The sequence below is a fragment of the Molothrus ater genome, chromosome 3 (assembly GCF_012460135.2).
Source record: "Molothrus ater isolate BHLD 08-10-18 breed brown headed cowbird chromosome 3, BPBGC_Mater_1.1, whole genome shotgun sequence".
Lineage (NCBI taxonomy): Eukaryota > Metazoa > Chordata > Aves > Passeriformes > Icteridae > Molothrus > Molothrus ater.
This window is the reverse complement of record NC_050480.2, coordinates 88,342,611-88,364,093: the sequence shown is the minus strand read 5'-3', so window position 1 is coordinate 88,364,093 and position 21,483 is coordinate 88,342,611. Positions and strand designations below refer to the sequence as shown.

The following is a 21,483-nucleotide window of genomic DNA, read 5'->3' as shown; positions in this document are numbered from 1 at the left end:
ATATAACCTTTAGTCTGGTTATTTTCTCAGAATGCTGGAAAGGATTAGAACCATACCCTTCCTGACTTTCTTCTTAGGCGTAACTAGCAGTGGGAAGAAGTGAAGGAAGAAACTCTTCCTTTCAATGTAATTCTTCAGCAGGAAATCTTCATGCAGCAGAGAAGCCAGAAGATTTTGGAGAGAAGAAATTTCTCTCTATGAATTTGAATAGTGACAAAACTGCACTGAAGAGCAAATATTTTTGATTCTGTCAGATTCCAAATTGCTCTAAATGGAAAGTTTCCTCAGAGAGTATTCATGAAAAGAATAAAATTATTTATTTGTCTGGACACTGAAAAAAATTGCTGTGGAAAGACTGCATCAGTAAACTGCCCTTTGAGATGCAGAAGGTGCTGCTTTCAGGCATCATAAATGCAAGGTGTAAATACTGCCTGACCTGCTTAGATGCACAAATTTTCTACTGAAAACTTAAGTTGGATGTGAAATTATTCTGCTGTGCATACAGAGGAGATGTCATTTGAACCTGTGTGTACTTCTGTGCAGCAAAGCTGTTCTGGGAATTGCATGCCTTTGCATCTGTAACACACTGACAGTCTTGAATTAGTTTGAAAATCAAGTAGAGGCTACTGGTTTCAGTAATGGCTGTACCACATTTCCACTGTATAGGAAACCTGAATTCCATTCCCTTCCCAGTCAGCAGATTTCAGTGGCCCTGTTGGTGCAAATGCTGCTGCACAGCAAAATTGCTCTGCCCAGAAGAAAGTGAGAAATAAGTTTCAGGAACTGTCCCAGTGGTTAAGGCTGCCTGCAGTGACAGCATGTGGGTGAGTTGCTGTGTCACTGGTTTCCAAACTTCATTGAGTTTTCCTCCTGTGCACAGCAAACAGTGAATGTGCATGTGGGAGGCTATCACCTGTCTCTGACCATGCTCTCATGGAGTATGGCTGATGCAGCCAGGTTTTATTGTGCCACCTTTCTCTCCTGCCTTTGGTGAAGACAGAAATAATACTTTTTGAACTCTACTCTGGAGAACTGGGTCTTACACTACTACCCCATTGGTTCAAGGCTCTGATGTTTAGTAGCACTGCTAGGACCTTATCTTTTGTGTACACTCAGATGCAGAGAAATTTGCCTGAGTCTTGATTCAGATCACTCAGATATATTGTGTTTGCTCTACAGCCCCTCATTTTGGGAGCTCAGAGCAGAAGCCTTTACATAAGCTGTTTATTTTCCCTCTGTCTGAGATAGGCAGTTTTCCTTAGAGGACTGTTTCCCCTCACTCTAACATCCCTTTTGCTATCAAACTGGCATATAAAAAGCATACAGTGGAAAGAATGGCCATAATGAGTCACACTAAGGGTCCACCCAATCCAGTATCTTGTCTCAGTTAATCCCTCATTAAATCTTGTGGCTTTAATTTAAACAATTTAGTGGTGCTGGGAGATAGCCAAAGGTTTGCTCCTGCCACCCTATGCATCACCAGCGTTACAAAGCCTGGGGTTGGTTGTGGGGCTCTGTCCCTTTTAAAGTGGAAAAAATAAACAACTATGAGGATGCCTTGAAAAATACAGTAACACATGTGCTATTTCTCCACTAATACTCTCTCAGTCTGTCACCCTTTACTTGAGCTGGATGCAACATCTGTGTATTTATTTAGTAACCCTGTATGAATTTCTCCTACATCAACTTCCATATGTTAAAAGTGGTTTGGTATAACTGAGAAGTGGGAAGCCAGTTCTATGTGTTTTCCTGGTTATGTTTGGTAAAACCACAAACTAATCACTAGGGAAAATTTGGAAAAAGACAGAGGCCAAAAGTTTTATTTAAAATATTCATTCCTGGATTGGGTGGTGTTTCTGTAGGTTTCAAGTACACTTTTGATGCCTGTTCAATAACTGCTGTGTTGACAAGATACAGCAGCTAGGTCTCTGGGATTGTTGGTTTGGCATCTCTTTTTAACTGTTAAAATGCAGTGATATAATATTATTTTCTTTCTAGTAAATTGAGCATTGGAATCCTCTTTATCTGGTTGCTTAAGCTCTAGTTTTATCCTTTTAATTTTGTTTCCTGTTAATAGGTCCATTTTGGCCTCCTAAACATTTATTTTGGTTTATACTTAAAACCTTGCCAGGGAAAAGGCTGGAAAAGATTTTAGAATGATCAATTGTGCAAACCACCAACAAACCAAATAATCTATGTAAAATGTCTACCTCTACTATATTCTTTTATGTATTATAAGCCTAATACTTATACACAGTTTCATAGTTTAAAATTGATCCTTTTTCAAATAGCTGGAATAAAAACCTGCCACTTAATCTGTTTGAATGAAGGTGATATCCCAGTATTTGTGTAGCAGAACTGGAGAAGTTCTGGATCTTATGTCCTATCCCATAGACTCCAGGATGTGTCTGATTTCTTACCCATTCTGACACAAGGTAATATGAATAACAAAATATGGCTCTACCTTGCAATTATCTGTAATCTGAAGGAGAAATTTAATAACAGAATAATTATGGTCATGCTTCATTAACTTCAGGGAATCACATTAGGTGGGAGTAGAATTTCCTGGAAGTTGACTGCTCTGCAGTGAAATGAATTCACCCTGAAAATTGCATTTTACATTGAAGGATGAGATGAGAGAATACAAAAGAGATTCAGTATACTTTCTTTCACAGTCATGAAATTAATGGATCTCTAATAAAGTACCTCAAAAATGTATCTTTTACCAGTATGATACCTTTTTTCATTAAGCATAGTGAATAAATCTTTCTTAATTAAAATAAATTAGTCAAATAATATTTTTAACAGCAATATGAGACTTAAATTGCATCTTTGCTTGACGTAGGGTTATATTTCATAAACCATGATAGCAAAGGAGACAAAAACAGAGGAAAAAAAATCAAAAGTTGAAGATACGTGTAATCATAGATGTTGCAATACACCATCTGCAGGACTTGGCTTTGCTGGGGAAGGGCTGGGGCTTGCTGAGACCCTGACTGCTGGTATCAGTGTCAGTCCTGGGGTAGAGGAGTGGCAACTGTCCCAGACTCCCTGAAGCAGCCAGGTGTGAGGCTGAGACCAAAGTAGCACCTCCCCACCAGTAATACATAAACACTTGCCATGTTTTGGATCTTTTGGTAATGTCTTTTGATAATTGCTACAGAGTGGGATAGTGGGATAGTGTTTGGACAAGTGTGACTAGGAATGTAACCTACTTGTCAATGTGCCTAGCAGGAGAAGTATATAAATGCACCCCGGTGAAAACTGAGCTTCTGCAAAAAGGCTGGTGAGGGTTGCTGAGTTTAGAATCTCAATTTTGGGCTTACATGACTGACACTTTTTGAGTCAATGGTTCATTGAAGAGTGGCCACATCTGGTCTTACAGATTTGATGCAGAGATGTTCCTCAGAGACAGTTTTAAAACTGCAGAAGCTTGGATTTTTTTTGGTAATACAATAACACTGTATTTTCTTTTCATTTTTCCCCATCTAGTTTTGTATCAAGACCTTGAGAATAAAATACACATGGCACAGATTGTAACATTTTTTCAGATGCTGTTAGTTCTGCTACTTCATGATTATATCTCAGCTGAAGATGGCGAAACAAGAGCAAGTAGGTCTTAATTTTTGCATTTCAGATAAGTGCAACTTCAAAGCATGCCTCAAATTTTTAATATCCATTTTGGTGTTCACATGTACCCTTCTGTTGATGGTGATTTTATTCCAATATAGTTTTCCTGGTGAAAATCCAATAATATAAAAATAAAATAAAAATAGCTTAAATATCTTATTTCTTCACTAGGATGGAAATGTCTTTACTTGTGTCTTGGAAATGCCCAAGGTGGCAGATGGAACTATAAAGCTCCAGTCTTGATTTAAAATTGAGTTTGAGTATTTCTATTTTCATTGCTTCAGAAGTCATGATCTGAATAGCTGAGTGTTATGTGAGAAACTAAATAAGGAAGAATAAAGGTTCTGTGAGAGGAAGCTAGCTCCAGTTAGCATTTCTCCAGCAGATTGTGGTCACTTGCTTTCAAGGAAGGTGAAATCTTGTCTTGATCAGAAGTGTCCATAGGCAGATTTCAGGGTAAGGCAAAGCTCTCCTCCCTGTGGTGGAGCTGCAGACTTTCAGAAAACAAAAGGACAGTAAGCCTCATGGCCTCATGTGCCATGAGATCAGAATAATCCCTCCTGCTTTTGGCCATGTCCTTGGCAACCTCATGTGTCAGTTATCAAAACCTCTTTCACAGTCAATGGAAGGTGATTCTCTCCTTTAGAAAGTTACACCCTCCATCTGAGAAAGGGTATGTAGCATGGAAGGACTTTCTCTGAAAATGCTTGTGTCTGTCCATTGCCTGTAGTTGGCAACTTAGTCTAAAAACTAAGTTCATGACTGCAGCTAGGAGAGCTGAATCCATGCCTAAGTCATCATGCAGTTACAGGTAGTTAGTAAATGCTTATGAGATTCTGTATTCTGGAGGTCGAGCTCATTCACTGAATACTTTTCTTCTGTAAAAATCAGAATATGCTACCAGCAACATTCAATTGAGACTCAGGATTTTATAATACTAGTTCTGTAAATGCCATTTAGCAGTGTCCAAAGTCAATTAAAAGGTATTGGTAAAAGGATTCTGGAGTATTCAGGCTATAGCCTTCCTCTGCAGTGTGCTTGGTTTGCTAACAAAATGGAGTTTTTATGTTTATCATCTCTGCAGATGAGATATGAAAAGACCCAATATATATTCCTCTCTGTTTATTGACTAGAATGCAATTGCCAGCTAAGGAACTGAATTCCAGAATTTTTCATAGTTGTTTCTGGAGCTAATGTAAAAACTAGATAATTGCTAACCAGGTGTTGCTTTCAGGTACCAAGTTGAATCTGTGTAGCTTACACAATCTTACACAAGTTTGCCCTGATGAACTCTGCTATTTTTTTTTTCAGCTGGAATGCATATGTCAGTATAGATCCTAATATAAACATTAATTGATAAGACAAACATTTACTGTGGAGGAAGAAAGGGAAAGTGTTCATTAAAATATTTGTTTGATTTTTTTTTTAGGTTGCCGAACTGCTCCGGCAGATTTAGTTTTTATCTTGGATGGCTCTTACAGTGTTGGCCCAGAAAACTTTGAAATAATCAAAAGTTGGCTTGTCAATATTACAAGAAATTTTGACATAGGGCCAAAGTTTATTCAAGTTGGAGTTGTCCAGTACAGTGATTACCCTGTACTTGAAATTCCCCTCGGAACTCATGAATCCACTGAGAACCTCATCAGGGAAATGGAGTCCATACACTATCTGGGAGGAAATACAAGAACAGGAAGAGCTATTCAGTTTGCCTTTGACCATCTTTTTGCAAAATCTTCACGATTTTTAACAAAAATAGCAGTAGTTCTCACTGATGGAAAGTCCCAAGATGAAGTCAAAGATGTAGCAGCAGAAGCAAGGAAAAATAAGATCACTTTGTTTGCAATTGGTGTTGGCTCAGAAATTGAGGAGGATGAACTTAAAGCTATTGCCAATAAACCTTCATCAACTTATGTATTTTATGTTGAAGACTATATTGCAATATCAAGAATTAAAGAAGTTATAAAACAGAAACTCTGTGAAGGTGAGTATAAAATACTTTAGGTGTGCAAAATGTAGTTCTGTACATATATTTTTTAATTTCACAAGCAGAATGCATTATTAATGTAACCTAAGGGACCTGATACTCTTTACTATGATCTTCTTTCTTTTTTGGAAATTCCTCCCAAAATGTTATTTTCTCTGTCAAACAAAGAGATATATTTGGGAAAGGTATGGTGGTTTAACACAGTATGTGTTTAATTTCAATATGTATCCTTTTACCCTAAGCCCAAATTTTTTTTCATTGATAAAGTTTAAAAACACTAAAATGTTTCAGCAGTTCTCATAGTGCAAGAATATAGAGTTTGCTTTATTGATTTCCTAGTTGCAACTGATACACACAATCCAGCTTTTCTTCTAGGGAGGTGAGAGGAGAGCCTGGCATTGCAACAAGAGTTCTTCTGAATACATACTTCTAGTATGTAAAAATCATAGAATTGTGGGATGGTTTGGATTGTAGGGGACCCTAAAGATCACCTGATTCCAACCCCCCTGCCATGGGCAGGGACACCTTTCAGTAGATCAGGTTGCTTTGAGCCCCATCCAACCTGGCCTTGAACACTTCCAGGGATGAGGCATCCATAACTCCTCTGGGCAACCTGTTCCAATGCATTAACACCCTGACTGTAAAGAATTTCTTCCTAATATCTAATCCAAACCTACCCTCTTTGGGTTTAAGGCCATTCCCTCTTGTCCTGTCACTACATGCCCTTGTGAAAAGTCCCTCTCCAGGTGTCTTGTAAGGCTCCTCTAGGTACTGGAAGGCTGCACTAAGATGTCCCCACACCCTTCTCTTCTCCTGGCTGAGCAACCCCAACTTTCCCAGCTTTTTTCCACAGGAGAGAGGCTCCAGCCTTCTCATTAACTTTGTGGCTTCCTCTGGACTTGCTCCAGCAGGTCCATCCTTCTTGTGTTGTGGCCCCAGAGCTGGACTCCAGGTAGGGGCTCATGGGAGTGGAATAGACATCTGGAGTTGTAGCAAGCAGTTATGATGTTTCTTAGAAGAATTTTATAGAAGAGTTAGCCGAGACTCTTTTAACAGCATTACTGCATTGAGGTTTCTGAAATTTTGTAAAACAATGGCTTTCTTTTATGTATAAAAAAGATAGCAAATTGCTCCTAAAATGTATCACTCAGATTCTAGTATGTCAGTGCTATTTTGTACATGTTTTATTATCAAGAATTGATGCAAGACATATTTCAGTTTTACCATATTTCTGTACTTAGTAAGAGTGAAAAATAGATTTTGTTTGCTCTCACTTTGAGTATCAACTTCATTGAAAAAATATGGTGATGCTTTTGTTGAGGATACTAGTGTTTATTTCCTGCTACATTAAATGAAAATCATAGTAATTCCTTGTGGCTGATGTAGTAAGGTTGTCAGTCCAAAAATTAAATCCGCTAAGTGGAGCTAAATTCTTTAATAGAACTTCATACGGGGAGAAATTCCCCTAAATAAACACTAAATAAACACTAAATAAACACAATATTTTCTTTGACTAAAGTTTTAGAAGAAGTGCCGTTATATTTCATCAAGATGGATTTTCAGCAACAAGTTAACTAGTATCCTTTGAAATTCATCTGTGGTATTTCACATGATTTACAGCAGTAATCTGTGAATATTGACTATTTATACAAAGCTTACTCACTCTTTCACTTGAAGTGACCCTTTGCTTTGTCTCCCTTACATTGTGCACTTCCCTTGTTATAGCATTTAGATCCTTGCAGAGCAATCAAAGACACTTGGCAGCTTCATTTCCAACCACAATGTCTTTACCAGGTGAACTCCAAGACTGATAAACTGGAATTTTTATAGCTAAGTTGTGCATATTGATTAATTTATTTGCTTACTGATTATTGTGTTGTTGAGATTGACTTTGACTGAGGGAGAGGAAGTTCATGAGGGCTGAGCAGCAATGGTTTGGCTGTGGTCAACTACATGAAACTGCCTGAAAATTTAGCAATTCTCTCTTCATGGTCTTTGTGTAAATGTCTAAAAAAAGCTAGCTGTTGCTCTATGGAGTTTTAAAATCCATTCTGAAGTAAAAGTGTAAACAAAAAGGCCACAGGGGCAGTATTTCCTTTATGGACAATGAAAACTGAGGTTTGGTGGTTCTGGAGCAAGTATTGCTCTTAGGAACAGGCTTGCAGGTGGTGTCTAATGTGCCTTTTGGGGACTCTAGTGTTTGTTTTAGAGTACATCAGGGGAATAAAGACTTCATGAACCTGTCTGCCAGAATTGAATGAAATATTTAATAAATATTTAATATTAATTATTTATTTTCAAAAGTCAAATGTTCCTGTACTATCAATATGCTATAACAAGGAAAAAAAAATTGTGTCTCAGGAATGTATTCAGAAAGAAAACCCAGTGTAGACCTTAGAGGTTTGTCTGAAGGATGCAGAGAAAAGTTGCTTTGTCCCAGATACTGGGATTTAACATCATAAAGCTATTTTACACTTTAGGAAGGAAAATAAGCATCTGAAAACTATGTAAAAACACTAAAAGGCAAAAAGATTTTAGAAAAGGCTAGAGAGTTGAAGTGACCGGCACTATGGACTAGAAATACAGTCCCATTTCCCATGAAAAATAGCTTTTAATTTTACCACTAATTTCTGCATGTTGTATAGTGGCTCAGTGAGTTATCAGAATAGAAGACCCAGAAAGGATCTACCAGACTGAATTTTTCATGTAATTCACCAATGTGCCACTGGAAAGAAAAAATAGTTTCCTAATGTGTAATTTTACACATGCTTAATTTGTTTGGTTGGTATTGGTTAGGAACAGTTATTTTGGCCCTGATCCATCATAATGAGCCTCTTATATAAAATATTCCTATTTCTGCCTTTAGTTTTTGATTTTACACCAAATTTGTAATATTCTAACTGATAGGAGACCCTATACTTGTCAATGTATACGTATGTGATTATCTGTAATCTCTGTTAATTGTGATGTGACTGTTATCCAGCTTTGCTATAAATGAGTTTAGAAAATAGTTCCATGATAACAATGCACATTTGAAGAAACCTGAAAAAACCACTATTACTCTTACTTAATAGCATAAGTATGTTGACTTAAATCTGCGTTTTGAGAAGAATGAGAGGGAATGTTTTGTAGGACTTTTTTTTTTTTTTCTTTGAAAGCATTCAGGATGCAGACATTTTAATTTTCAAAATGTGTGCAGAGTTCTTGAAATTCTTTATATTAGAACAGACAAATAATTTATTTCTATTTTGGAAGTCAGGTGTCATTTTGCTGTGGAGAGGAAAAGAAAACTAAGGGGAGTTTATGTGGCTTCTTGCTGCTGTCCCAAGTACCTGTGACATCCCCATGATTGTCCTTTCCCATGACAGACAGGGTTGTGCAGAAAATTAGCAGAATTTTCTTGGAGCATATATATCCTGCCTCCCCCACCAGAATGGGGGAGCTTCTGACTGCCCTGGGGTTGGTTAGAAAGGGAAGTCATGCAGTGTTGCTCATACTGTGAAAAGAAACCAGTCTAGACCTTCAAGCTGATAATTCCCTGGCACGGAGACAGGAGTTCTCCAGCCCATGGCTGGTCCAAATGGAGATAGGAGAACTCTCCACCCCTTCATTGGAATGTATTCCTAACCTCTTCCTTGTCTATGAACTGCTGCTTTTCTGAAGAAACAATAGGAAATGAATAATGATATTTATTGTAAGCAGTTTAGCATAACTTTAATAAAACAAAAAGCTTTATTTTTTATTGATTTGTTATCCTAATGTTCATTTTAGTATTAGGTTTCACTGTCCTATCTCTTTTTCTTTTTTTTTTTTTGTTTGAGAAAACTTATGTTGTCACAGAAAATATATCACACACTCTATTTTTTCCATTGAGAATAACTTGAAGCAGATTTAAGTGAAATAGACAAAACAGCTCAGAGTCCATTTGGAGTTAAATAAAATGAAAATAAAAGTCAGGGATAATTTTAACTTTTTCTATTTTCAGACTGATTTTATAGTTGGGAAGGATGCTCAATTCAAATTGTTAATGCACTTTGGAAATTAATATCTATAATTTTATATAATTTTGGAACCATGCAATTTTAGAAATGAAATTCAATATATTCATTAGCCAATACAGTAATACTGTTTAAATACAATTAGTGACATACAGTTAGTGACAATTCAAAATATTATGTGAATGTAATTGCAATAAAATATGACATCTTAATATTCTTGCTTTAAGTTCCTGAGGATCCTGTAAACCACTTTTCTCATGTTGTACTTAACTGACAGTTCTCAGTTCTCTTTTTATTTCTTGAAAGGCAGATAAAAAATTAGTTGGGTGGGAGGCTACTTTTCTTGGAAGTCTTAAGTCATATTTTGGACTGTCCTTGCATTTATTACTTTTCAGAATCTGTTTGTCCAACAAGAATTCCAGTGGCAGCTCGAGATGAAAAAGGATTTGACATTCTTGTAGGATTAGGTGTGAAGAAAAAAGTTAAAAAGAGAATTCAAATATCAACCACTAATGCAAAAGCTTATGAAGTAACCTCACGTGTTGACCTCTCAGAATTAACAAGGTATTGAATTTTATAAATGTTCTTCTACATTCAGTAAGATTTTTTTTGTTTCTTTAAATAAGAAGGACTTATTTTAAGATTTATATAAATGTTCAAGTAGTGTCTTGTTTTTTCCACCCTTTCCCCTTACTTAGGAATGTGTTTCCAGAAGGTCTCCCTCCATCCTATGTGTTTGTTTCCACTCAAAGATTTAAAGTAAAGAAGACATGGGATTTGTGGCGAATTCTGAGTCTAGATAAGAGACCACAGATAGCAGTCACTGTTAATGGAGAAGAAAAAACATTATCATTCACTACAACAAGTTTAATAAATGGCACACAAGTTATTACATTTGCTGCACCTAATGTAAAGGTAAGGAGTATGTCACTATCATGCTGGAATGCTTCTTTAGGTACACGTTATTCCAGTATTCCCCTCTTTGAGCAAACCAGTTTTATTGTTTTCTAGTACAATCTGAAGATTGTATTTCAGTCTTTCTTCAGTAATTTCCAGTGGAGTATTCCACTCTTGTAAAAAAGATTGTCTTAGCTGCAGATGAGACAGAGGATTGGAGATTGAATGTCCCTATTATTGCATTTGTAGCAGGAATATGTGCAGCCCAGAGATGGCCCTTCCTGCCACAGGGAGTATTATTTAAGTGAACAGAGAGGGCTATTTCAGCAGAAAAAGACTGGGAAAGATTTGCTGCTGGAGCACTTCATGGCCAAGTGGGTTCAACTTTTCTGGGAAGTGGAGGCCTGCATTCAAATCCCTACTCCAAATCAGGCTGAAGGAATTTTAAATATAAATCCTCAGTAAAGGAAGGACTCCTATCCAAGGAATAGGTCTTAACTTTTTTATGCTAGAGGCATTTTATACTTCTGTTGCTAGATGGAGAATTTTTGCTTTTTCTTTCCAAATTTCCTCTACCTTTTAATAATTATTAGTAGGCAAAATAATTTTTTTATTATTTTAAGAAGCTATGTTAAACTTGATTTACTGGAAACTTGGAACTGAATTTAAAAATCCAGTTTCAAGTCAATACTCTATTTATATTTATGTATTTCTTGAAGCTGCACAAACAAATCAATCTGATTCATGCAGTCCCAGGTATCAATGAACTTAACCATGATAACACACAACTTCCGTGTTTTGTTTGTTTGCTTTTGTTTCTCCATGCCTGCCTTGCTATTATGGAGAACAATAATTTCATGGCTTTTTTAGACTTGTGCATCTCTAAACAGAGTATAAATGCCAATACACTCCTAATGAACATTTCTCTTTAATAAACCTTTATGATAATTTATCACCTATCAATTTATCACAAGTACCAATTTTTTTTCACCATAATTGATAATCTGAAGTGTTTGAGACGTTAGACCAGTGCTTATAAATAGGCTTCTGGCTGCATATTTTCAACAAATACAGGTTTGAGCTTGTTCACAGTCATAGACTAAAAAAAAAAAATCTATGTGAGTTGTAAAATAATTCTGAAATAAGGATTAATTATTACCAATTTTCATATTTTCAATTACAATATTATTTTGCAATACTTCATTTTACTATATAGTTTAGAATAATTTGTATGTAAAATCTTCAGCCTTGATCAGCTCAACCATTAACAGCAGTTTGATTGTTGAAGTGCAGTTTTATCACTATTTAAATTGAAAGCATTTTGTTTTAAACAATGCTGTTTTCTTTGTTTTTCTTAGACATTGTTTGATGAAGGCTGGCATCAAATTCGTCTCTTAGTAACAGAAGACTTTGTAACTTTGTATATAGATGGCCAAGAAATTGAAACAAAGCCATTACATCCTGTTTTAGGTATTTATATCAGTGGCCTAACCCAAATTGGAAAGTATTCTGGAAAGGAGGAAACGGTACAGGTAGGCATATGCTAAAACTACAATAATTCAGTAATTCTGTTGTAGGTTAAATTGCATTGGTGGCTTCTGTTTTCTTGAGCTTACTCTTCTAACTTAGAGTAGACTGAAATTTAGTGTACAAAATTTAATATACTTAAGAGAGAGTAAAAATGGTCAGGGGAACTTAGCACAAGTGATCTATCCCGTGACATAGATACTTAACTGGTCTCACTGCTTCCAAGGACAAAATTGATGCAACGTGGTTGCCTGAGTTTGGGAAGCAGTGTCTCAAATTTGGGAATTTCCTCTGCTTGACATTTGCACATGATGTCCTTCCATCAGTATATGTACGGGTGATGCTGATAAAAGAGGAAAATTTTGGTCAAGTTTCTTTCTCCTTGCTTTACAGTCACAATAGTTTATGCTAGAGAAACTGACAGTGGTTTCATTTTCTTTTGGAATGTAGCAACAAAGGAGAATGGCATAAAACTTTTGTTTACCTCATGCCAGTGTTTTTATTCAATGCTTTTTAAAGATTTATACTGTATACTAAACACTAAGCATTAGGGATGCCTTCAGATGCTTCACCAGAATTTACTAATCTTATATCTGAGTTTTTATTCAATGCTTTTTAAGGATTTATACTGTATACTAAACACTAAGCATTAGGGATGCCTTCAGATGCTTCACCAGAATTTACTAATCTTATATCTAATATGAACAGGTCTGTGTAGAAGTGTCTTCCCGGGTCCGTTAAGGTGAAAAGAAAGAGGATGGGCTTGCCTGTGTTATTAACTTTTTTCCTTAATGATATTGGCAGCCAGTATAGTTCATGCTGCATGTGTTTGGATTAATGCCCAGGGAATATGGATGGTGATTTCTGTGATTTTAAAAAATTCTTGGATTGATTATTTTTATTTAAGTAATTCTGTTACAGTATGTTTAATTGGTTGTGCATATTAATCATTATGAGTAACCTAAAAATATTTCCATACAGTTAATTGATTTTTAACTGTAGTGAATGCACAGACCTCTAAAGAGTCTTTTATGTTTGAAATTACAGTTTGATATACAAAAACTGCGAATCTACTGTGACCCAGAGCAAAATAATCGAGAAACAGTCTGTGAGATCCCAGGATTTGTGAGTATGATAGATGAACTTTAGAGGACTACGTGGCATTTTTTTACAAATCACTGTTTAAAGCTGACTTAATGAATTTTTAAAATAGATTAATCTACATTGATTCAGCTGGTGCAAACACATGCTTATTACAGGCCTTCTTTGTTTCAACCTTATTTTCTCACAGTTTTTTCAAGTTTAGGTATTTAATGGTGCATTTTTGATATATATGAGTATAGAAGAATCTCAGAATCCTCTCTTAAAATTTCAGATTTTAAGCATTATAGAATAACAAAACTTCTAGGTTTTTTCAGTGTAAAATTTTTAAAATATGATTTTTCAACTTTTCTGACATACTCCTTGCTACTTGACAGGTCATTTAATCTATGAAATTTTGGTGCATAATCAGCAAACCTGCATTTCTAAATCACCTTCTCCTGTTTGAAATATCTGTGCTGAGGTCTGTGATAAACACGCCATTATCTGAATTGTTGCCATGATTTCAAGAAGTACATTAAGTACAGGGCAGAAATAAAATCAAGACTTTATGACTCATGTACACAATTATTAGCAAGTTTATGGGGACCTTTGGCCCTCTCTTGCTCCTCTTAAAGTTAATTATGCACTGCAGTGTAAGACATATACAAACAGATTTGGAAACCAGTCATGACTGACAGAGCCAGATTTAAGCATTCAGTTCCCATCTCAAAGCATAAGCAAGAGATTGATTTAAACATGCAAATTCAAAATAATCTCCTTTGCTTGGTGGATGAAACAAACTGAGCTAAAGATTATCAGTTGCCAGTGTCCTACTATGTAGACTCACATTCCTCATGTTGTGATTAGATTTTGTGTCATTTGGCTGGTTTGACAATAGAACCATTGAATCTCCAGCATCCAGATTTTCTTTTTTGTCAGACTGGCACTTATTGCCAGCTAGTCTGTTTTTCTTCTTTTTCTTTGGGACCAGTGGGTCTATTGCATCCTTATCAGGGCTTTTTCAACTTTCAGTCAAGCAGCAAGTAGGTGAATGGATTATTAGCTGTTCTGAACTCTGAACAGGTGCAGGAATACTTCTGTAAAATTAGCTTTGAATCTTGAAGAAAGTTAAGTATTTATTTAACTATTATTTAACTGCACCACATATCTTTCTGCTCTTTAAAAATTAAAAGTAAGATATGAAAAGTAATCAAGTGAAAAATATTTTGCATAAAGAAAGCAAGCACTTAAAAAGTCTTTCATAGCTTATTTTCTCTGCTATTTATCAAGGAGTTGAAGCCAAAAGTTGGTTTTTTTTGCCATTTTAGTTTCACTGTCTGTTTTTGTAAATTAAATTTGGACTTTGCCCATGAAATTCTGGACTCCTTCAGAAAATAAAAATGTTGGATGATCTTCAAGGAGGAATATGTGGTTTGTGGTTGTATTCTGTCAGAGTGTGGTTGTGTCAGAGTTCCTGAAATAAGCAGAGGCTTTATGTACTAATTACAGACCAAATTAATTCCCTTTCCCAGAGATACCTTGCTGCATAGTAATTTTAAGCTCCTTCTATGATCTGTGGAAAATGAAAACTTTCTCTAGGGTTTGCTCAAGCTGAAAATTGAATACAGAGGAAGCTTTCTGTGTCCACAGAGTGTGTATGAAATCTGCAGTGACTGTGTGCATCAGAATACTCCTGGGGACAGTGTGGCTAATGGTGGCTACTAAACTATTAAGACAGAAAATTTCATGGTTGCTCTGCTGAAGTATTTTGGGTTGGATTGTTCTGTGATGTTGCAGATACTGGATAATCAATTGATAGCAGAGTCTAATGCAGTCACAGGAAAGCAAGAAAAAGCCAGCCTTGCCCCTGTGCTGCTCTGTTTTTCCAGATGCTGGATTCAGGCAGAGAGCAGAGATTTCAGAAATATTTTGGTACATTCTCTGACATGAATGAGCAAGCAGAGCATATTTTTGATGAGAAGTTACTTCTGGTAAAAGGTTTGAACCAAATCTAAACATTTAGTGTGTAAATACTGACATGGTTTAGTATTAATTCTGTCATTATCTTTTAAAAATTGCTACTGATGACTCCCACTGACAGACCCTTAACAGCAGTTAACTAAATTAATTTAATATGCATTGATAGCAGCTGTACATAAGTCTCAGAAAGTCTAAAAATTTGAATTATAATTTCTTGACAGTTACAGCTCAGGAGTTATGATTGGTTTTGATAGTGTTTCCAAATGAATGGATTTTCTTTTTAGAAATATTGCTGTACTCTTAAACTGTGTTTCTTCTTGTTTCAGAATGGAGAGGTAGGCTCGATCCTAAACTACTCAAACTCATTTTAAGGTAGTATTTGAGTTTTTATAAGCTTCTTAATGTTCTAGGTAATATACACTTTGTTTTCAAAAGGGGACAGAGATATGCTAAGCTTAAGAGTGCTGGACTTCCCTTGCTTGAATTCTAGTCAGTAGCCAAATTAAAAATAATTTTTCTGAAAAAACACATGTTTATTAGAATAACTGGTCTGATGTTTTCCCCCAGTTCAATTCACTTGCTGCTATTTTCAGGGGGGTGGGGGATATACACAGGGGATAATGCAGCTCTTCCCTGCACTGTGCTTATGGCAACTCCCTGAACAGGACCTTTTCTGAAGATCTAATATGACAACTTCCCTAACCTTACCTGTAACTCCCAACTTGTACCATTGCAATGGAAACATGAGTGTTTGTGTTTTGGTCAATCATTTGACCCCAAGAAAGAATTCCAGTCAAGAAACATCTTAAAAGGTGTCATTATTCTAGAAAATATGAGTAAAATGCTCTGGAAAGTTTTAGATAATAAAAAAAAACAAAAACCTTTTCTTTTTAGCTTGGATTCTTAAAATTTTTGCCTTTCCATAGGTCTAAGAACTTGCTGGGTTAGGGTTGATGGATCAAAAAGAATTTACTGGATCTAACTTCAACATATAGATTTAGTAGAGATAAACCTATAATAGATTTGATTTAGTAGCTCTCCCCTTGCCTGCCTGAGTAAAGTACTGAGGTTTCATGTGGAGCTTAACGATGAGAAGTAAATATCACAAAAAAAGAAATAAATTCTAGAGGGTTATGTGATCTGCCAAGGTTTAGTGTTTAGTGCTGCAGGGAGCATGGTTTGGAGGAAGTCACCTAATGATCTTTGCAGGAGGGGCACTCTTGGCACCAGGACTAGTGACCTCTAGGAGTCAGTGGTAGCAGCTGTGTCCTGCCTCCCCTCAAGTAGCTTCATACTTGGAACATACGCCTAGGACGTAGGAGACTTGGGGTTTATCTTCTTTTCAGGCTCACTGCACAGCATAGCATGCCAATGGTTGGGATCATTATGCTATATACATCATTTTACACAGTTTTAAATTAACTTGTTATATTTGAGAATTGGTCACACTTCAAATTATGAATATAGATTAGCTAGAAGAAGTGGCTTTCAGGTTGCAAGATTTAAAATTTTCAAACTATATGACAAAATATTTGTGAAAAAAACAGTTACAGGTGTCAACCCAATACCAGTACTTACCTTTTAAATTTTTATTGTGGATAAAATGATTATATGCATGAAAACTACTTGGAGGGCAATATTCAGATAAGCAGAAGTTCCAGCTGAACAAGGGAGTGAATGCTAAGACCTAAGTGAAAAGCAGCCTAAGGAAGGTCAGCTTCACCTGGTGTTCCAATAAGTTTGTTGGCTGCCTTTGGCATATGCTGATGGCTGTTTTCACTCCTGGTAGTGCATGAATGGTCCCAGTGACGTAGGCTCAACACCCGCCCCCTGCATATGCCCACCAGGAAAGCAAGGACCTCCAGGCCCCAAAGTAAGTTCTGTTCTGCCTTGTTGAGTGTGTATGACCTGTCTTTCCCTGCTACTCTTCAGCAAACGATTTGGACTGTTAATTGAGGATGAAATGGTTTTCTGACAAAATCTTTTAATGGATAGGGGTTTCTTCCTTCTTTGTAAAAGAATGAACTAGATGCTTATTGGGAGAGTTTCACATTAGCTGTGCTGATGACCTCCTTTTTGTGTTGATGAAGAACTAAAATGAGAACTGGCCTTGAGCTGCAGAAGTCTTACATGGCAAACTCAAATCCCCAGTATTTGCTTCATTATCTCTCTCAATAACTATACTAGGCAGTGTTTACAGAATTATTGATAAGTGCAGACAAGAAAACCCCAAATCACTTGTCTTTATTAAGCAAATGAATAAAAACCTTCTTGGCTGTCATCATAAAAGAGGTTACAGTATACTGTAGCTACCTCAAATCTATGGGCTTCTTGATACAGTAGAGAAGATTTCTGGTCAGGGAATTGAAATCTGAAACACAGAGATCATTATTATTGTTTCATGTAATAGAATATCTGTGGTCTTTTACCTTTTTTATTTTCTTTAGAGAAAAAAGAGAGAGAATGAACTATTTATAATTTTAAAAGAATTGAAAACCACTTCCTGTAAATTATGAAGGAATATGAAATTTCAGAACTCAGATTATCTATATCTATTGCCTTATGTGCAATTCTTCATCTACAATGCATTGTAATAGTTGTTTGGGGATAATTGAATAATACAGGTGAGAAGATGGTGCCTAACACAAAAGGCTGCAGAAAGTGAAAAGGAAGCCAATTTATGGTTGAATAGGTTGTCTCAATTATAATATATATTTATTAATGTTGAATACTGGACTCTAGAACCATATGAATTTAAACTTAATTTTTGTGTTTGTGATATTAATGGAGTGCAATAAACTGAATTAAATCAAAACAATTTCAAAATACAAGTAAATGATTTTTAAGCTTTTCAAGTTAAAAGCAGAAAATTTCACAGTTAAATGGTATATTTGAAAGCAAATGTTTTTTTTCTCAAATCCAAACATGGACTTCTTAATTTGGACAACAATAATTCTGGGTAGCTTATTCTAATTTAGCAAATGATCACTGTTATGCTTTTCAAAAAAGACATTATTCTATATTATCTTCCACTTGCTTCAGCATTACACTTCTGTGGTTTATATGTGAAATGATGTTTTTTCACATTCACATTGAAAGCTAGTTTCCTGTTTCCCTTTTAATGTCCTCCCTATTTGTAACAATTCTGCAGTTCAAAGTGACCCACAGGTCTGTTAATGGTTCAGGCTGAAGAAATAAATACCTGCTTAACACCCTGCAGAAGTAAAATAGTTTAGAGGGCAAGTCTTTTTGGATTTTGCTGAGTTCAAATCAAAGCTGTTAGTAAAACAAATAGAGAAAGTCAATACTCTAGGAGGATATACTGAGTAGGGTGTTACGTTCCTGCTTTCTCACCATAAACATGAAGCCTTGGCAAGCAACTTTCCTTTTACTTCAATCTGACTGTAAGAGTGATTATCAAAATAATTGCAAAGAACTTATAAGAGAAAATCTGAAAAATATCTTTTTCAACAGCAATTGTTGTGTGGAGAGGAGTTTATTATTTTACAGGTTTTAATCCTGGCTCTTGCCTTTTTAGTGCTTTTATCTTAAGAATTAGGCTCAGCTAAAGCAAATGAGAGATTTCTTCAGAAAATAACTATTTTATTAAAGAAGTTTTATTAAAGATTGTTTCATCTACTTGACAAAAAATGTTTCTATTTCCTTTCATTTACGTGCTAAAAGACTAGAAAGCTTTTAAGTTGATGGGTCAAACTTGTGCTGTAACCAAGTGTGGATTCACTTGTCCAAGAACTGCACAAGAAGTTGGGGAGAAGTCAGGGAGAATTTCCCCCCCCAAAAGCAGTTCTTTTTCACTGTAGGAATTGCTCCTCAATAGTAGTTCCTTGGATTTGTAGAGGCTGTTTTATGGAATGTGTTAGGGCTAAGGTTTCTTTGTGCTCATTTGAAAATACTCTTATAATTTAAAAATGCTTATATATTTTGTGTGTTCACATGTTGCTTCTCCATAGGGTGACCCTGGGCAGCCTGGGAATCATGGTTATCCTGGTCTGCCTGGTCCAGATGGTAAGCCTGTGAGTACTAAAAACTTAGTCATCTATTGTAAATGTAAAACTAACAGGAGAAAAAACATGGAACACTGATACCACATTTTTGAAGTTTATATCATTTTGTTGCCATTCTCTGAAGCTGTGAATGTCATTTAACTGTATGCAACTGTTGTATAAATATGTCAATCATTGTATTTCTGTTTCAAGGTAAAATACTGTAAATATTAGAGTTGGGTACTGTTGTAAAGCAGAGAACAGTGTGTTCTCTGCTTTGCAACACTATGAGTGTTTCTGTTGATCTTTGCATTACTTTGCAGCAGTTATGTTACTACCGTCAGTCTTTACTCCTTAAGAATTTGTTCACTAGAAAGCACTTTGGGTCACCTGAAATCCTATCTATTTTTTTTAGGGCTTGCTCCTTGGTTGATAGAATTTCATGTAGGCTACCTCAGAACATGTAGATATGCATGTAAAATTAAAAAAAATACCAGATCTTTTTTAGTTCCAAACGGGTTAATTTCAATCACCATCATCACTGGTGGTGATTCCATCTGTAAGCAGAGTTAGTTTAACAGGAAGAAAAGAGATGCTAAAATCAAAAATGTAATAGTTTCTAAAAATTGAAAATTTCCCTCTTTTAAAATATGGGACTTATTATATTGAAACCTGAGCATGCTAACCCTGATAGTACAGGTGAGCAGTGCGTACATGAATTTTTCATCGGTCCCACAAGTAAATATACTCATTTTACATGTGATATAAAATGTTTTTATCATTTTGCTCTTAAACAGCTTTCAATAGCTATTAAATTCAGGAGTTTTTTGAACCAGAGTTGGAGAAGACAATCTGAATTGAAACTATCAGTGCTTTAAAATACTGCATTTTGATTTTAGACAATCCTGAAAATACAGGTTTTAAAGTATTCTAAGATGGGGAAGTCTATTTAACCAGAACAGCTTTTCAATTGATATTTGGTGGTGCTTAAGCTTATGAAGAGCAGTTCTGATCTCCCATAAAAGACAAGTATACAGAGTGTCTGAACATGGAGTTGCATGGGGGAAGGTGTCCATCACATCTGACCATGCTGATTTCTGGAAATAGATTTGCAGTATTGATAAGCATAGCAGAGCTGCCTTTAATCCAGCTAAATCTGGTACTTTGAAAAGTAAGGGGTTATCATGTAAGCTTTAATGAAGGCAGAATGGACTGGATATTGGTAGGGAAATGTCAGCTCTTCTCTTCTCTTCTCTTCTCTTCTCTTCTCTTCTCTTCTCTTCTCTTCTCTTCTCTTCTCTTCTCTTCTCTTCTCTTCTCTTCTCTTCTCTTCTCTTCTCTTCTCTTCTCTTCTCTTCTCTTCTCTTCTCTTCTCTTCTCTCTCTTTTAACAAATAGATTAAGACTTCATTTCTGAAGCATCCAGTCAGCTACAACCATACTGTTTTAGAAACAATTTGTTGTGACTCTTTCATATTTTAATAAAAAGATTTCCACTTCAAGGCTATTTATCCTCCCATAAGCACTAGAATTTGTAACAGCATGAATAATGAAGGAGAAATATATTGAAACTGTAGACCTACTGTAACTTTGTAGTCTGGCAGTCATGGCCTATTTTTTCCTGCAAATAAGTCATAATGTGCATAGATGGGCATTCTCTGAACATAAAAAAGATTACCAGAGTATGTCAGAATGAGAATCAAAAAGCTCTAGTACAGGAGAAGTTGTATCATTTTGCTGAAGGACTTACATTATTTTAAGTGCTTGCTGCTAAATCCTGTAACTTTATTAACTAAAGAATGTTTCTGAAATATCATTTGTAGTTTTTGTGCCTGTTCTCTGTAAGGACATAATTGCAAACCAATTAGATCATCTCACCTTTGGCCAGTACATTATTTTCCTTACAGCAGATTTTTGAGTGCATTCCAGGCGACCTTTTAGCTGTGAATGGTCAGAGACTCTTTAGATCCACTGTGCAGGAAAACAGATTCCTCTCTCTGTCTTTTTCTTTCTGTTTTACTTTTGTATTTGCTAATACAACTAGCACGTTTTCTGTGCTGTCAGTGATTTTTCTTGTTTGGGGAAACTTTGCCCATCTGAATCTTTTTAGTTTTGTATCTCAGGGAACTCTGAGAAACAAGCATTTAATTCAGACGGCACCATAGGCTTACAGGTAGTTGTGTAGTCAGTTTTGTTTAATCAAATGGCTTTTGCATGAAAAGCTTTTCCTGCAAGTCAGTCTTTTCTGTTCCCAAGCACATTTTTATGTTCTTCTCTAAAGTCTTTCCAGTTTGCCTATCTGTTATTAATTTTCTTGGAACACTATAACTGGTCAACAAAATGTTTCTTCCTCTGAGAAGGGTTTTAGGCATGCATTTATA

General features: G+C 35.9%; 1 protein-coding gene across 1 annotated transcript in view; it reads left to right on the top strand.

The window, feature by feature from the left end:
• COL21A1 (collagen type XXI alpha 1 chain) overlaps positions 1-21,483 on the top strand; it is a 115,481-nt gene that overhangs the window by 43,362 nt on the left and 50,636 nt on the right. Inside the window, exons 2-10 of the mRNA XM_036381406.2 lie at positions 3,493-3,612; positions 5,060-5,611; positions 10,008-10,176; positions 10,311-10,527; positions 11,868-12,041; positions 13,084-13,161; positions 15,426-15,434; positions 16,889-16,972; positions 19,071-19,133. Of these exons, the coding sequence (XP_036237299.1) occupies positions 3,525-3,612; positions 5,060-5,611; positions 10,008-10,176; positions 10,311-10,527; positions 11,868-12,041; positions 13,084-13,161; positions 15,426-15,434; positions 16,889-16,972; positions 19,071-19,133 (1,434 nt within the window). The 5' untranslated portion in view covers positions 3,493-3,524. The remainder of the gene's footprint in view (positions 1-3,492; positions 3,613-5,059; positions 5,612-10,007; positions 10,177-10,310; positions 10,528-11,867; positions 12,042-13,083; positions 13,162-15,425; positions 15,435-16,888; positions 16,973-19,070; positions 19,134-21,483) is intronic.